Genomic DNA, 18225 nt, shown 5'->3' on the forward strand with positions numbered 1-18225 from the left:
CTTCTGTGTATGAAAGAGCAGGACTTGGGTGTGATTGTATCTGATAAGGTGGCCAAACAGGTAGAAAAGATTTTTTTTGTTACATTTGTACCCCGCGCTTTCCCACTCATGGCAGGCTCAATGCGGCTTACATGGAGCAATGGAGGGTTAAGTGACTTGCCCAGAGTCACAAGGAGCTGTCTGTGCCTGAAGTGGGAATCGAACTCAATTCCTCAGGACCAAAGTCCACCACCCTAACCACTAGGCCACTCCTCCTGACGGTCAAAGCCATAAGAATGCTCGGGTGCATAGGGAGAGGAATAACCAGCAGGAAAAAGAGGTGATAGTGCCCTTGTATAAGTCTCTGGTGAGGCCTCATTTAGAATATTGCGTACAATTCTGGAGACCATACCTACAGAAAGATACCAAAAAGGATGGAGTCGATCCAGAGGGTGGCTACTAAAATGGTCAGTGGTGTCTGTCATAAAGCATATGGGGACAGACTTACAGACCTCAATATGTATACTCTGGAAGAAAGGTGGGAGAGAGGGGATATGATAGAGATGTTTAAATACCTATATGGCATTAATGCACAGGAAGTGAGCCTTTTTGAAATGAAGGAAAACTCTGGAATGAGAGGGCATAGGATAAAGTTAAGTGGTTATAGGCTCAGAAGTCTAAGGAAATACTTTTTCATGAAAAGGGTGGTAGATGCGTGGAATATTCAAAACAATTTAAGTGGGCAGGAGACCAGCTCTGACCAGCCTGGAGAGGAGCATTCCGGAGGCAGTTCGGGAGTAGCTTGAGGTATGTGGGTGCTGGAAATATTCAGTGCCAGCAACCACATAGCTAAGCAACCAAACAGGACTGCATAAAAAGCAGTCTTAACTGTGGTCACTGAGCTATACAGGTGCTGGCACAGAATATCCGCTGGCACCCACATAGCTGTCAATTGGTCCTTGGGGGCAGCAGCAAACCCCAATCATTCCTACCCTTCTCAATTCCTGTTTCAAAATGGCTGCCACAACCTCTAGTGGTAGTCTCACTGTACTATCGCCAGTACCATAAGACTACTACTACTAGAGGCCCCGGCAGCCATTTTCAAGAAGGAACTGAGAGAAGCAGAAGCAAGTGGGGTTCGCTCTTGCTCGGACCACTAGACCACCAGGGATTGCAAGTAGGCCTGAGGAGGCCATTTGGCCTCAGGGAGAAGGGGGGGGGGGGGAGTGGAGCTGCATCAAAGGAGTGGGAGGGGGGTGCAGAACTGCTTCAGGATATATGGACAAAACTTATGCAGGTCCTGGCCAATATTCAGCCAGGACCCATATAACTATCTGGCTGAATATCGGCCAGGACCTGCATATGTTTCACCAGTCACTAGCAGTCCGGTCAGGACCAGGATATTCGATGTCGGTACCTGCACATGACCTGGCATTGAATATCTGGGGCTAATTTAGCCAAAGACGGTCAGTGTTTACAAAAAAGGTTAACCACTGTCAGCTGAATACTGGCTGGCAAGTTATAGCTGTACATCGCCTTGGGTGAATCTCTTCATAAGGTGGTTAATAAATCCCAATAAATAAATAGAATAGAACAGAATAGCGGCTAAGTACACCTATGCACGTACCTGTTATTTTAGTTCCATTTTGGCATGTAATTGATATTATAGTGCTAAAGTTCAGTACTGAACTGACACCTAACTTTTGTTGCACTATACAGAATGAGAGGGATACAGTATTCCTAGTCAGTTCCTTAGGTGCTTTCCTTTACGGTTACATGTACATTCAATATCATTCTTGTTTGTCCAGTAAAAGGCCACTTACCAGAGGAGTAGTTATCCAACCAATCTCTTGAGTAGTGGTTTGAGGCTCTGTGTATTTTTTAGTTGGCTCCAGAGCAGCATGATGAATCACAGACAGGAAGTTGGCTGTGGGACAAAAGACCATGTTAATTAGAACCCGGAAAGGTAAACACAGTGGGGAAGACTAGGCTTGTCATTCAGTAGAACTGCTTTGTGATAGACTGCACAGAGCTGCAATGTGTGATGCCAGATTGCATTCTATTTGTTCCCTGGGAGTTGGTAACTACATAAGTGAAAAGAAGATGTTTGTGGACCAAGGTCCAGTATATAAAGACATTTGAGGAAAATATATAAATCAAACTGTTTGTTTCTACATTTTTCTTTAAAAAGGGAACACAGCAACAGGGTTTGGTGCAGAGCATTAACTGACACAGACACTAGAGGGTTGAAGGTGGAACAAAAACAAGGATACAGCCTGTTCCTTTTATTCTCATTTCATCATGCCTATGAAAAAAGCCTTCAAGGATAATCTCCCCATGGCCTGAACCTGACTGGGCCACAGTGTGCATTAATCTTTGTTTTCAAGATAAATTAAAACCAGGCTTGGATTCCAGGATTAAACTATCCACAAGGTTCCAACATAAAACTTGGCCTACCTGAATCAAGCTTCTGCTGCTCACACACATGTGATGAAGGCATATGCTGGAGGGCTGCTCTTGACTTCCCTGGGCTACTCTGGTTTAGCTGTGCTCAGGTGTTTTAAATTGCCTGGATCACACCCTCCTTCTCTGGTAGCCCAGTGGGCCGCAAATCAACCAACCTGCTGGTCTAGCGGCCCTCTTTCCCGCCCCCTCAAATTTTTGTTGCAGTAGCACACGCCCTCCTCTTCCGGTGCCGCCTTGAAGATGGCGGCACCCAGCATTGGGCGGGGCTTCACATCATATAAGGGAGATACTTCCTTATATGGTGTGAAGCCACACCCAGTGCATCCTATGATGCACTAGGCAGGGTGCTGCCATTTTCAAGGCAGCGCTGGAAGAGGAGAGAGTGTACTACCTCCCTCCTCCAACAAAGGTACGAGGGGGCGGGGAAGAGGGTCGCTAGATCACCAGGTTGGGGGGGGGGCTTGATTTGCGGGCCACTGGGCCACCAGGGCTTCTTTGGGGGATGCAAGGGGGGTCAGGGGGACTGGAGCCTCCAGCTTCCATGTTGCTGGCTTGGGGTGGAGGAGTCGGGGTTCCTGCTCCTGTGGGGGGCTGTACTGGGGGGAATGGGGGGCCTACTAGCATGCAAATGCATGCTGGACAGAGCTCACCATTCCTCCTCAATGGTCTGGAAACCCTAACGCCAGCTCTGAGCTGGCATAGGGTTTGCCGTGGACAGCGCACCAATGTTTGGCGTGCTGCCCGCTGATCGTTGGGGAGGAATATGTTTAGCATGCGTTTACCTGCTACTTGCGCTAAGAGCCCTGTTTAGCATGCATTTGCCTGCTACTTGCGCTAAGAGCCCTGTTTAGCATGCATTTGCATGCTAGTTGTGGTCAGGGCCCATGAGCGCGTTGTTTCACATGCTTGGGGGCTCTGATCATGGAGTGGTAGCAAACACATGCGTTAGTATGGTGCTAATAGGCTCTAGTGCCTGCATTTGCTTCTGATCATCGGCCCATGAGCCATGCCTTTTCTGCTTTGTATTGTGGGGTTTAATGTAGCTCTGTGAGGGAGTGTTATTAAGGGGGCCAGTAACTTCCTATACACTTCCTTCCAGAGAAATTAAAAGAAATTCTAAGAGAGCAAATAGAAGTGTATTATTTTGTTAATTAGCTAGTTATGGAAAAAGAAATTAAGTCTTGCCTGCTAATTTTCTTTCCTTGAGTCCCATCAGAACAGTCTAGAACCTGTGGGTTGTGTCCATTGATCATCAGGTGGAGACAGAGAACAATCCAGACCCACTTTCTTGGAGAAATTGTGGTCTCCCATGCTCCTTATTACATATGTGGAGGGACTGTCTAGTTGTATCACAGTTTTGGCGTTGTGTTCAAAGGGGGCTTGATAGTGTTTTGAGAATATATTTAGAATTGGCTAAGGAACTATGTCTTTTGAACAGATTTCCTCCTGGAATAGAGCCATCTGTATCCTAGATTTTAAAATGTGAAATCTACGTAGTACGTTTTGTCATTGCAGCTGAATGGATGTCCTGTAACCCAATCTCGGCAGCATGTTGGCACCAAAGATTACAATTTGGTTTTGTTATGGAACAACTGACTGCTCTAAAGAGGAACCAAATGGATAAATTAGGCCCTACACGAGCATTATTGCAAAACTACTTGGACTTATTTGAGGTTGTGTTCAAGAAGGAGGTGGGATTGTTTGGGGGGGGAGGTGTCCATGTAAAATCTTTTATGGCTGTGACATTTCTGTGTTTTACATTTGCTTTTCTTCAATAAATATTATATATATGAAAAAAATAACAGTTTATAGTTTATTTTAAAACTAGTAAATGAGAACCGTTTCTGACACAAATGAAACGGGCGCTAGCAAGGTTTTTGTCAGAGTATGTATGTTTAAGAGTGTGTGTGAGAGTGACTGTGTGTGAGAGAGAGAGAGTGAATGTGTTTGTGACAGAGTGAGACTGCTGGGTGCGAGTGTGTCTGCTCTGTCCCCTGCCCCCCCTGCAGCCACCCAGCGATACTCCTCTCTCCCTTGCTCCCCCTGCAACCACCCAGCGATTATCCTTTTTTCTTGCCCCCCCCCCCCCGTATCCACCCAGGGATGCTCTTCTGTCCCCTGCCCCCCCTCCGCCACCCAGCGAGTCTCCTCTGTCCCCTGCTCCCCCTCCAGCCACCCAGTGATTCTCCTCTCTCCCCGGCTCCCCCCTCCAGCCATCCAGCGATTGTCCTCTGTCCCCTGCCCCCCTCCAGCCACCCACCGATTGTCCTATCTCCCCTGCCCCCCCTCAAGCCACCCACCGATTGTCCTCTCTCCTCTGCCCGCCCTCCAGACACCCAGTGATTCTAGTTTTCCTGTGGCCCCCCTCCAGCCACCCAGCGATTCCCCGTTTTCCCTTGCCCCCCACTGATGCTCTTCTGAACCTGGGCCGTGCCCCCCCCCCTTCCAGGCACCCGGCGAATCTGCTGCGAGTCTCCCCTGCCGCATCAATTCGCCGCTGTGCACCCGCCATCCCACCTGTGGTTGGTCAGCTGTTGCGTGTGACGTGCGTAGGGTGAGCGATGCGATTCGGTGTCATTGCTCCGCCCTCGACATCATCACATTGTGACGCGAGGGCGGGGCAGACACTCATGGGCAAACAGCGATCTACACAACTACACACTACTTCCGGCTTCAGGCTTCTGGCTTCATTAGAACGTTGGAGGTGCGTTTTATATAGAGAGATTTGATATATCCCATTAGACAAAACCATCATAGCGGCTTACATTTAAAATCATAAAATTAAAAAAGCGAATACATATACTATATATAGACAGATAGATTACGTCTAAAAGTCAAAAAACTTGCATGCTTCATGCACATGTCCACTCCCCGGCTCTCCTCTGCTACTCTGTGTGTAAAATAATATCTTTGTCATGCTATAGTTCAGTCTCCAAAAGGATCCAGAAAGAACAGTTTTCAGATTCTTGCTAATTTTTAATAGGAAGTATCTGAGCACAGTAGGAGGGGTAAGTTATTCCACAGCAAAGGACCTGTTACACTAAAAATAGAATTATGACAAAAACGAAGACACTACCAAGTGATTCTGCTGAGTGACAAAACTCTAGAAGGAGAAAATAGAATCAGTAAAGAAGAAAGAAATAGTGGCATACTGGAATGGAGAACTTCATGGAGCAGTTTAACTATTTTAAATGTATCCTGTGGGTACTGGGAAGACAGTGTTTAGCCTTTAACAAGGGCATCCAATAGAGTCAGCCCCTTCAGTATTTTGACCATAAAGCAATGGTGTACAGGTTCCACTTGTATAATTCCAAGTTAATGTTTTCCTCTTTAAAAAAGAAAAAATAATAAAAGAAATGGTGGAATTTAATTACAAACAGCAAAACAGCACCAACCTGGGCAACACAACCTATTAAGATTAATAAATACAGAAAGAAAGTCAAGAAGGGAAACTGGATTGGTCTGGTGGGACTCAACGAAAGACAATTAGCAGCTAAGACTTAATTTCTTGTTCCTTATCATCCTCACCAAACCAGTCCTGAACCTGTAGGATGCAGCAAAGTTCTTCTCAAGTTTGCTGGAATTGAGCAACCTCTGCATTGAGAACCATGGCTTCAAAAACTAAATCCTCCCTTGTGGCTATATCAAGCCTATAGGAGGCAATTCTATAACTTGGAGCTGACATTTAGGCACCTATATGCAGTGCACAGAGCACTAATTCAATACATCATCCAGGCATCAAGATTCCATTATAGAATACTAACATAAATAAGAATGTAGGATGGTAAAGAAGGAAACGCTGATGTGGGAGCCATATCAGAAAATGAAAATAGGCCTCCTTGAGGTCCAGGAAGGTAAGAAATTTGCCCAGTTGAACCAAGAAATTACTGAGTGAAGAGTGCGTGACCCAGAGTGCTTTAGGTTGAGAACAGGATGAAATGAACTGTCTTTCTTGTACACCACAAAGTAGATGGAGCAAAGCAGTTGGACCTGGCAGTCTTTGCCCGATGTTCCTTATGGCTCAGGAATTGGGCTGCAGATGTAGCTTTGAAATCTACATCTGCAGCCCAATTCCTGAGCCATAAGGAACATCAGGCAAAGACTGCCAGGTCCAACTGCTTTGCTGAAGTCTGAAGCAAGTCATACAGACTATCTGCCAAGTACACCAGACCAACTTCCAAAAAAGTCCAGAAACCTGTCAGCCACTTGCTGTATGAGGCTAAGACAAGCTCATAAGAACAGCCATTCTGCGATAGTCCAATGGTACATCTAGCCCAGTATCCTGTTTCAAACAGTGGCCAATCCAGGTCACAAGTACCTGGTAGAAACCCAAATAGTAGCAGCATTCCATGCTACCAATCCTGGGGCAAGCAGTGGCTTCCCCCATGTCAATCTCAATAGCAGACTATGGACTTTTCCTCCAGGAACTTGTCCAAACCTTTTTGAAAACTAGATAACCACTATTACCACATCCTCCAGCAGCAAGTTCCAGAGCTTAACTATTTTTTGAGTGAAAAATATTTCCTCCTATTTGTTTTAAAAGTATTTCCATGTAATTTCATTGAGTGTCCCCTGGTCTTTGTACTTTTTGAAAGAGCAAAAAAACGATCCACTTTCACCCGTTCTACACCACTCAGGATTTTGTAGACCTCAAATCATATCTACCCTCAGCTGTCTCTTTTCCAAGCTGAAGAGCACTAACCTCTTTAGTATTTCCGCATATGAGAGGAATTCCATCCCCTTTATCATTTTTGTTGCTCTTCTTTGAACCTTTTCTAATTTTGCTATATCTTTTTTGAGATACAGTGATCAGAACTGAACGCAATACTCAAGGTGAGGTCGCACCATAGAGCAATACAGAGGCAATATAATATTTTTGGTCTTATTTTGCATCCATTTCCTTAATTCCTAGAATCCTGTTTGCTTTTTTGGCCACTGCCACACACTGGGCAGAAGATTTCAGTGCACTGTCTACAATTACACCTAGATCTTTTTCTTGAATGCTGACTCCTAAGGTGGACCCTAGCATAAGTAACTATGATTCAGATTATTTTTCCCAATGTGTATCACTTTGCATTTCTCCACATTAAATTTCATCTGCCATTTGGATGCCCAGTCTTCCAGTTTCCCAAGGTCTTCCTGCAATTTTTCACAATCCTCATGTGTTTTGACAACTTTGAATAGTTTTGTGTCATCTGCAAATTTACTCACATCATTCGTCATTCCGATTTCCAGATCATTTATAAATATGTTAAATAGCACCGGTGCCAGTACAGATCCCTGCAGTCCCTTTGTAGTCAGACCATTGTATAGTGCATTGCAGCAATCCAGTCTTGATGTTACCATGGCATGCACAACTGGGATAAGATTTACCTTCTCGATGTAAGGAGAGAGGCAGCGTAGCTGTTGCAAATAGTAGAAGCAGCTCTGGAAGGTTGCTTGGATTTGGAGAATCAGAGTAAGTGTTGAATCTAACTGTAATCCAAGGTTCCTGACTTGTGATTTGAGGGGGAGTTCATACTTCCCAAAAGGGATTTTGATGTCAGGTATGTATCCACTTGTGTTAGGGACCCAGAGAAGCTTGGTTTTACTTGGGTTCAGGCAAAATTTGTTGTGATTAGCCCATTCTTGAACTGATGTTGGACAAGTGATCAGTTTATTCAAGGCTGTAGGTAAGTCAGGTTCAATGGGTATGAGTAGCTGCACATCATCCGCCTAGATGTAGAACTGAGTGTCCACTGACCGAATCAGCTCAGCTAGTGGCTTGAGGTAGATATTGAACAGAATAGATGACAGTATCAATCCTTGTGGTACCCCGAAGGTCAATGTCCATGGTGGTGATGAGTTGCTGCCAATCATTATAGATTGTTGCCTGTCTGATAGATAGGATTTGAACCAGGCAAGTACTGTTCCATTGATACCTGTTTCTGTCAGTCATGCTAGCAAGATAACATGATCCACAGTGTCAAAATCTGCTGAGAAATCTAGCAGTACTAACATTGAGGCAAATCCCTTGTCTCGGTTTCTGTGAAGATCATCTAGCAGGGATACGAGGACCATTTCTGTTCCATAACCAGGTCTGAATCCAGATTGACATGGATCTAGCCAGTTACTCTTTTCTAGCCAATCATTAAGTTGAACACAGACTGTTCTATGAGTTTCCCTAGAAATGGGATGTTGGATACTGGCCTGTAACTTTCAAGTTTGTCCTGGTCAAGGTTGTTTTTCTTCAGCAGAGGGTAAACCACTGCCCTTTTTAATGCTATTGGTAATTTCCCATTAGAAAGAGAGGTGTTCACAATTTTTGTGGCGCCTTCTATAAGGCCCATACTTGCCTGCTGCACTATCTTTGATGGGCATGGATTGAGGGAGCCGGTAGTTGGTCGAAGGTCTCTTAGGATTTTGTCAAGGCTCTCCTCTGTCATTAGGTTAAAAGTGTTCCATCTGTCTGTGTTAGGAGGGGGAGAGTTTGTGCACCCCTGGTTGACTGGTTGGGCACTGGGTGGGATTGCCTGTAAATCCTGGTGCAGACTTTTTAATTTTGTTGGCAAAGTATGCAGCAAAATCATTGTAGTTCAGTTTAGACTGGGCAGGCTGGTTTTGTTGTGGGGGTTGCAGTAGGCTGTTTACTATACTGAACAGCTGCTTGGTTGAATTGGCAGCCTGTGCAATGCATTGAGAGAAGTACTGTTTTTTGGCTGCTGTTAAGGCTTGGCGGTACTTTGCCATGTGCTTCCTGCAGTTTAGCCTATCTTCATCCAGGTGAGATTTGCGCCATCTCCTTTCCAGTTTTCGTCCTTCACGTTTAAGGATCCGAAGTTCTGGAGAAAACCAAGGTGAGCGTTTGTGAGTGGGGCATAAGACTTTTTTTAGTGGTGCTGTTTTCTCTAAGGTCTTGGCTAGGTGTGTATTCCAGATGTCAACTTGTTCTGCCACTGTTGTCTTTTCATCTATATGTGGATAGTCCAAGGCCTCTAGCAAATTCTCAGCTGTCAGCTTTTTTTGTCTCTGATCTCCTTCCAAACTCTGGGAGGTGCCATTTGTTTCAGGTGGTCACTTAGGGAGAATTTAATTAGAAAATGGTCTGACCATGATAGGGATGTTATTTCAATACTGTTATCCCAGAATTCTGGGATATCCTCCCCTTTGTAGAATACCAGGTCTAGTATGTGACCCTTTTCGTGGGTTGGAGAATTGATCACCTGTGTAAATCCTAGTGCTGTCATCGTGTCCAGAAAGGCAGCTGTGGTGGTATCTGGGGTTTTGATGTGTAGATTGAAGTCTCCCATGATCACCAGCCTAGGGTAATTCAGGGTCACTTGAGTAATCAGGTCTAGGAGTTCTTGCACAGATAATGTGTTGTTACGAGGTGCTCTGTAAATCATGAGCAGCCAGATTGGCTTCTCCTCTTTAAATTGGATTAAAAGAGATTCTGATCCATGTAGCTGGGGGATGGATATTCTGCGCAGTTTGATTGTGTCCCGAATCAATACTGCTACCCCTCCACCCTGTCTTTCTGGTCTTGGTTGATGTTGGATATTGAAACCTGTCGGACATAGTTCAGCCAGTGGTAAACCCCCACTTTTATCTAGCCAGGTTTCACTTATTCCTAGGATGTCAAGATGCTGTTCGTTTATGGCATCATGGATCACCGAGGATTTCTTTGCAGCTGATCTGGCATTCACCAATCCTATAGTTCCCAAGGGTGGTCTGGGGGTGCTGTGGGTAGCTTTGGTGTGACAATGAGCTGATCTTTTAAGTACTGTTATGTAGGTGTTTGACCTCTTGCACTTTTGCCTTCTCCCCACACACCACTGGGATGCTTTGATGACACATTTTTGTGTCAGAAGCTAGTTAGGCAAAATTTCACTGGGTGGAGCTGCAATCCACTCTTTGGAGTACACCCTGTAGATCAGCAGTCTTCCTAGTTGGCAATGCAGGGTTAAGGCTTTAATAGCTGAAAGAACAGACCTTTAAAGTTGTAAATTCAGACCAGGCCTGTGAGATCAAAGTCTTCCATCGAATAGAGAAACAAATGGCTGCACTTAGCACTTCTATGTGAAATTCTTGGAGACAGTGATAGGTTTCCTTTAGTTTTAAGAGTTATAGAAGTAGATTATGTAGTTAAAATAAATGTTTTTTAACTCACGGATTGCAGGTATGAACTTTAGAGTTTCTGGTTCTGATATCCTTGGATGGTCCAATTGATGCAGGTTGCTGTAGGCTTTTTCTTTATTGTTCCAGAGGAAGGATAGATGTAAATAAGGATCCAGCTCCAATCTCAGAGCATAAGGAGAGTTATTTAGGGGAGATAAAATTTCCTTTCTCCAGCCAAAAATAAATGGAAGAAGTTCCGAGTAAAATTGAGGACTGGTACCTCAACACAGACTGAGCAGAAGTCAGTAAAAGTTTGGGTTGTAGATAAGCAGAAGATAAGCAGAAAATATAGTTATATAGTCTAAGTTGCAGAGCCTGATGTGAAACCAGCCAACCAGCCAGCCCAAAGCCATTTGTGATCATTGCTTTCCAGCTACACTTCAGTGGCAGTCTCATCTTCTGTGTAGTTTTTTGTTTAGTCTCACCTACTCTGGTATTGCTAAGAAGCGAATTGCTAAGATTGTTGTTTCCAATGCTTTCTTTACTACTGCCATAACTTGTCTTTTGCTGGGGGTGACTACCTGAATTGACCTGCTTCCAACTGCCACCCCCAGCTTCTAGTTTAAATGCCTAGACACATATTGTCTGACTCTCTCACCAAGGATTCTTTTTCCTGTCAGAGTGAGATGCAGCCCATTGTTACAGTATATTCTTTTGTTTTTCCAAGAATTGCCCCATCCTCCAATGTACTTAAAACCTTCTTGGTAACACCAGGCTTTGCGCCACTTATTGAAGTTCTCATTATTTTGTAGTCTTTCCTCTCCCTTTTCATAAGTAGGTAGAACTTCAGAAAAAGCTACAGTCTGTACCAAAGGTTTTAACACCTCCCCCAACTCCTGGAAAGTTCTCTGTGCTACAAGAAGGGTATTATTGGCTAGACCATTTGTGCCCAGGTGAATAACAACATCACTGTTAAAACCCTTATTCTCTTTTCTGATTATAGTCAGTATTTGCCTGGTACTCCTGCAAGCTAAGGATCCTGGAAGGCTCATCTTCCAATATGGTATATATCATTCAGTGTAAAAAATGCAACGAAGGCTGCTACATTGGAGAAACAAGTTAGATGCTAAAGAAGAGATTTAATTTACATAGACACCATATGAAAAATGCTAGTACCAATAAGGATGTCACCCCTGTGGGGCAGCACTTTACAAAACCAGAACACTGTAACAGTGATTTCATGGTAAGAATCCTGAAAGGGAACTTTAAAACAATACAGGAACGTAAGACCTTTGAAGTCAGAATGATTAAATATTTTGACACCCACCAGACAGGACTTAACAAAGATCTGGGTTTTCTAGCCCATTATAAACCATAAAATTGTACTGCTTTGTCACCCTCCTATCTCCACGCATATCTCCTTGTCCCTCATCCATCTGACTCTTCCTGTCTCTAACCTATCCACCCTCATCCTGTTAGACTGTCACTGGAATGCTTTTATGTTTCACTTATATATACTGTCATCTACCATCATTTGCTTATTTCCGATCTGACGAAGAAGGGCAACCTTCGAAAGCTAATCAAGAAATGTATTAAGTTATGTCCAATAAAAAAGGTATCATCTTATTTTCTTTTCCATGTTTTATTTTGTTTTACTTCTATTGATTACCTTTAAAAGTGGACTAACATGGCTACCACACCTCTCTAGATCAAAGTTAGATATTTGTCTTGCTGAAAAACAGTATAAGTTATCCACTCCGTGGCTGAATTGTGCTGTTGAACAGATACATAGTAACATAGTAACATAGTAGGTGTCGGCAGAAAAAGACCTGTACGGTCCATCCAGTCTGCCCAACAAGATAAACTCATATGTATCTACCATTTTCAGGGCACAGACCGTAGAAGTCTGCCCAGTACTAGCCCCACCTCCCAACCCTAGCCTTGCCTCCCAACCACCGGCGCTGCCACCTAATCTCTGCTAAGCTTCTGAGGATCCATTCCTTCTGAACAGGATTCCTTTATGTTTATCCCACGCATTTTTGAATAACGTTGATTGCTGCCCAGCCTAGTCCATACCACTCCATACCATACTCTATTTTAAAATAAATAACTTTGGCCATTTAACAATTTAAACAGTTAAAGATTGTTCTTAAAAATCACTTCTCAGCAAAGATGTGAGCTAAATCTAAATCCACCACGGACAACCACTGTGAATGGCTTTAGTCTTTAATTTTTAAAAAATGAAATAAGTACTTTAAATATTGACCTTATTGTGTTTACTACTACTACTACTACTTAACATTTCTAGAGCGCTACTAGTGTTACGCAGCAATGTACAAAATAAGCAAAGAAGGACGGTCCCTGCTCAAAGGAGCTTACAATCTAAAGAACGAAATGTCAAGTTGGGGCAGTGTAGATTTCCTGGGTAGAGGTGTAGAGGTTAGGTGCCGAAGGCGACATTGAAGAGGTGGGCTTTAAGCAGAGATTTGAAGATGGGCAGGGAGGGGGCTTGGCGTATGGGCTCGGGGAGTTTGTTCCACGCGTGGGGTGAGGCGAGGCAGAAAGGGCAGAGCCTGGAGTTGGTGGTGGTGGAGAAGGGTACTGAGAGGAGGGATTTGTCTTGAGAGCGGAGTACGGGTAGGAACGTAAGGGGAGATGAGGGTTGAGAGGTAAGGAGGGGCTGCAGATCGAGTACATTTGTAGGTTAGTAGCAGAAGCTTGAATTGAATGCGGTACCTGATCGGAAGCCAATGAAGTGACTTGAGGAGAGGGGTGATACGAGTGTATCGGTTCTGGAGGAAGATAAGACGTGCAGCAGAGTTCTGAACGGACTGAAGGGGGGATAGGTGGCTAAGTGGGAGACCAGTGAAGAGTAGGTTGCAGTAGTCGAGGCGAGAGGTAACGAGAGAGTGGATGAGAGTTCGGGTGGTGTGCTCAGAGAGGAAAGGGCGGATTTTGCTAATGTTATAGAGGAAGAAGCGACAGGTCTTGGCTATCTGCTGGATATGCGCAGAGAAGGAGAGGGAGGAGTCGAAGATGACACCGAGGTTGCGGGCAGATGAGACGGGGACGATGAGGGTGTTATCAACCGAAATAGAGAGTGGAGAAGTGGGTTTGGGTGGGAAGACAAGAAGTTCGGTCTTGGCCATGTTCAGTTTCAGGTGGCGGTTGGACATCCAGGCAGCAATGTCGGATAAGCAGGCCAATACTTTGGCCTGGGTTTCTGCAGTGATGTCAGGTGTGGAGAGATAAAGCTGGGTGTCGTAAGCATAAAGATGATACTGGAAGCCATGAGGCGAGATCTGGGAGCCCATGGAAGAGGTGTAGATAGAGAAAAGAAGGGGTCCAAGGACAGAACCCTGAGGGACTCCAACAGAGAGCAGGATAGGGGTGGAGGAAGAACCATGAGAGTGTACTCTGAAGGTACGATGGGAGAGATAAGAGGAGAACCAGGAGAGGACAGAGCCCTGGAACCCAAAAGAGGACAGTGTGTCAAGAAGTAAGTTGTGATTGGCAGTGTCAAAGGCGGCGGATAGGTCGAGGAGAATGAGGATGGAGTAATGACCTTTGGATTTGGCGAGGAATAGGTCATTACAGACTTTGGATATTGCCGTATCTGTCGAGTGAAGTGGGTGAAAGCCAGATTGAAGCGGATCGAGGATGGTATGAGAGGCAAGAAAATCAATGCAACGGCTGTGAACGGCGCGTTCAAGTATTTTGGAGAGGAAGGGTAGGAGGGAGATGGGGCTGTAGTTGGAGGGACAGGTAGGGTCAAGTGAAGTTTTTTTGAGGAGAGGTGTGAAAACAGCATGCTTGAAGGTGTCAGGGACAGTTGCGATGGAGAGAGAGAGGTTGAGGATATGACAGATGGGGGGGTGATAGTAGGAGAGATGGTGATAAGTAAGTTGGTGGGGATGGGGTCTGAGGAACAGGTGGTACATTTTGAGGAGGAGAGAAGATGGGCGGTTTCCTCTTCGGTGATATCAGGAAAAGAGGAGAAGGAGGCCTGGGTTGATTGGTTGAGGGAGTGGGTGATAGGATGAAGAGGCGGAGAAGGTTTAGTGGTGAATTTGAGGTTGATCTTCTGGACCTTGTCGCGGAAGTAGTCAGCCAGTGATTGAGGAGTGAGGGGGGGGGTGGGAGCGGAGGGCACTTTGAGGAGGGAGTTGAGGGTGGCGAAGAGACGACGAGGGTTAGAGCTGAGGGAATTAGTCAAATGAGTGTAGTAGTCCTGTTTGGCAAGGAATAGGGAGGACTGGAAGGAGGATAGCATGAATTTGTAGTGAATGAAGTCAGTATGGGTGCGAGATTTCCTCCATAGGCGTTCAGCTGATCGGGAGCAGGAGCTAAGGTAACGGGTGCAAGGGTTAAGCCAGGGCTGGGGATTAGTGCGCCTTGTGGGACGGGAAACAGATGGTGCAAGGGTGTCTAGGGCGGAGGAGAGAGTGGCATTGTAATTGGAAACAGCCTTGTCAACAGACTCGGACGTGATGGCCGGGAGGAGATCAGAGATAGTAGCGGATAAGGTGGGGGGGTCAACAGCCAGGAGATTCCTGGAGGTAGTGGTTAGTGTTGGGCGGGACTGAGGGGGAGGGTGATGAAGTGTGAATGTGTTTAAATGGAAAATCTAAAATAGTTGCAAAATAAAGAAAAACCTATTCCTGTTGAGCCCACACCAGTCAGTCTGAACACTGTCAATGACAGACACGTGGATATCTTCAAAACAGTGAAATTCTGACAGCAAATCTTTGTTCTATGTAAGGAAAAGTCAATACATGCTTAAGACTCATTTGACTGAGTAGAATGAGACACAAGAGACTCACCATCTGCTTCTTCTTCAATGTTATCATGCCAAGACATAGGCTTCCCAGTGACGGCATGAACTAGAAATACATAATACAAGAAAAGAGGAAAAGCAATTAGTGGGACCAAGGAAAGCCAGATAATCTCAAAGAATATTATAATAACCACAGCAAAGTCTGAAAGTATTACTTTGTGAATCGTGTGGAGGAAGAGAAGATCCTCAAAGTACAAACATATGCGAGTCAGAGACCATGAAAATAAGGTAGAAAAATACAAAAATATTTCCCATTGTTGTGTGCCACAGGCTTGATTGAAAGCAATATCCAAGGACACCTGGATAGGTCACATTACATCTTATAAAATCCAGAATGAAGTTCTCTTTGGTATATGCAAGTATTACGGTGAACGTCAGTGGTGAATTTGAGACCCAGATCATGCTTTATATACGGTACTTTGGCTTATGAGGAAGGTTCATTACTGTTATGGTGCTGTCAAGGTGTGTGCAAAACTAACCCATTTGGAAACATTGTTCCCAAAACAGAAATATGACAATTCATTGCAGCCTCTGCCTACATCCAGGACACACATGAGCAAACTCACCATGGATTTGATTTACTGTTTCCATTTGGAAGTAATTTTACAGTTATGGCACATGGGGAAAGTATGCAGATATAGTTCTTTGTATTTTGCTAGATCTTTAAAGTGAAAGTATATGCAATGCATGCACTGTGCACTTGTTTTGACATACACAAATTTCTGGATTAGCTTAGCCCTTTGTTAAAGAGCTGCCACCTTACCCAGTTCCAGGACAGCCATAAAGACCAGTCTTGGATTTTCTGACACTCCTGCCTAGTGCATTATGGGATCTAGAGCACTGATTTCAATGGGTAGCATCAGAGACTACACTCAATATCAACAATAGTGGACCGCTTAATATTCACTCAGGAATCAATCAATTCAGAGGAAAAAGAGCCTCAGTCACTGCTGGACAAATTTCTTTTTAGGAGCAATGAATATCGCCAACTCCTTCCAGCTGTTTTCAGTCATTGGTTCAGAAAAAAAACTCTGAAACACGTCATTTCATATAATACATTGTTTTGCACTTTATTACATTATTGCTTATTTATTAATCTTCATCAACTTTTAAAGATTACTCAATGAGCTCAAACAATATGTATGTGAATGCGGGAAAGAGAAGCACTTACGATCCCCAATGCTTCTTCTTTTCCCCGCATTCACATATAGATATTGTTTGAGTTCATTGAGTAATCATGAAAAATTGATGAAGATCAAGAAATAAGCAATATTTATTTATTTATTTATGGTTCATTTCTACCTCACATTTTTCCACAAATGCAGGCACAATGTGGCTTACATGAATTATAAAAAAAGAAGAAAAGTAACATAGTAACATAGTAGATGACGGCAGAAAAAGACCTGCATGGTCCATCCAGTCTGCCCAACATGATAAACTCATATGTGCTACTTTTTGTGTATACCTTACCTTGATTTGTACCTGTCCTTTTCAGGGCACAGACCGTGTTAGTCTGCCCAGCACTATCCCCGCCTCCCAACCACCAGCCCCTCCTCCCACCACCGGCTCTGGCACAGACCGTATAAGTCTGCCCAGCACTATCCCCGCCTCCCGCCACCGGCTCTGCCACCCAATCTCGGCTAAGCTCCTTAGGATCCATTCCTTCTGAACAGGATTCCTTGCGCCTTGCTTCCTCGTTGAAGAAAAGTACAATACATGAAAGCTATAGAAATAAAGAAATAAAGTGCAAAAAAAGTAAAAATATATGAAAGGAGGTCTTTCAGAGGTTTTTTTCTGAGCCAATGACTGAATATATAGCTAGAAGGACTTGGCCGATATTCACTGCTCCTAAAAAGAAAGCTGTCCAGCAGTGACTGAGGCTCTTTTTCCTCTGAAATGACTGATTCCTGAGTAAAGTTGTTAAGCAAGCGGTCCACTATTGTTGATACTGAGTGAAGTAGTCTATATAGTGGATTCAGTTCTCGCCTTGATTAGATATATTTGGCATCAGAGACCACAAATACTGCACTACACACTTTTGGAAGTAAATTTAAAGTCAAAGAGTCTCCTTCCCGGTCTGGACCTGGGTAAGTTGGTACCTAGCTCTGGTAAATGAAAAGCTTTCCTCAAGTCCACCGGGTTATGAGAGTAAAAATATAGTGGATAAATATAGACATACGGAGGGCCAAGTTTATACACGCTCATGTGTGCACATTCTTTATTCAAACGTACAAATCGCCTTCCCGAATCCAAAAGGTTCTGCAAAGAAAAAGCTATATAAAACAGCATCTGATGAAAAGAAAGGCTTTAGCGAGTAAACTCCTCCCGTGCATGGAAAGAATGCCCCCACCTCGACGGAAAGGGTTGATCTTGTACTCAGTTAAGAGTTTCTGGCTGCGCAGCTCTTTCCAGACCGTCTCACGGTAGATCGCAATCTGATGAACTTCATCTTTTTCCACCTTCCCCTGCCCAGCGCCGGCCCCGGACCGCGCCGCCATCATCCAAGCAATCCTTCCTCACCCACTCCCTCCAGCTTCTCTCGGGATCTTTCACCTTAAGCAATCACCCTCTCTCTCTGGCCCGCCACTACCACCAGCCTCTCACCAGCCACCCACAACCTTTCCCGGCATGATTCTTCCCGGACTTCGACCATTCCGCCTCGCGGCCAAGCAGCCACAACTTTGTTTACTTTTTAAGTTTCCAAGCAACAGCAGCTTCGCAGTGGACAGCAGCAAACACGTGATCTGGAACAAAAGACGGCGTGTCTGTGCTGCTTCATAGCCGCACTGTTACCATTGAGACGGCGGGAGTGCAAACTACCCGTCCAAAGCAAGAAAGAAAGAAAG

The 18225-nt window shown here is 44.6% G+C and overlaps 1 protein-coding gene across 1 annotated transcript in view; it reads right to left on the reverse strand.

Annotated features, from left to right (window-relative positions):
* FAM183A (family with sequence similarity 183 member A) overlaps positions 1 to 17975 on the reverse strand; it is a 43753-nt gene extending 25778 nt beyond the window's left edge. The window contains exons 1-3 of the mRNA XM_030190258.1: positions 17730 to 17975; positions 15366 to 15425; positions 1803 to 1906 (exon numbers count right to left, since the gene is read on the reverse strand). Coding sequence (XP_030046118.1) covers positions 1803 to 1906; positions 15366 to 15425; positions 17730 to 17880 — 315 coding nt within the window. The 5' untranslated portion in view covers positions 17881 to 17975. The remainder of the gene's footprint in view (positions 1 to 1802; positions 1907 to 15365; positions 15426 to 17729) is intronic.
* Between the last annotated feature and the right edge of the window lie 250 nt (positions 17976 to 18225).

The sequence above is a fragment of the Microcaecilia unicolor genome, chromosome 1 (assembly GCF_901765095.1).
Source record: "Microcaecilia unicolor chromosome 1, aMicUni1.1, whole genome shotgun sequence".
In the NCBI taxonomy this organism is placed as follows: domain Eukaryota; kingdom Metazoa; phylum Chordata; class Amphibia; order Gymnophiona; family Siphonopidae; genus Microcaecilia; species Microcaecilia unicolor.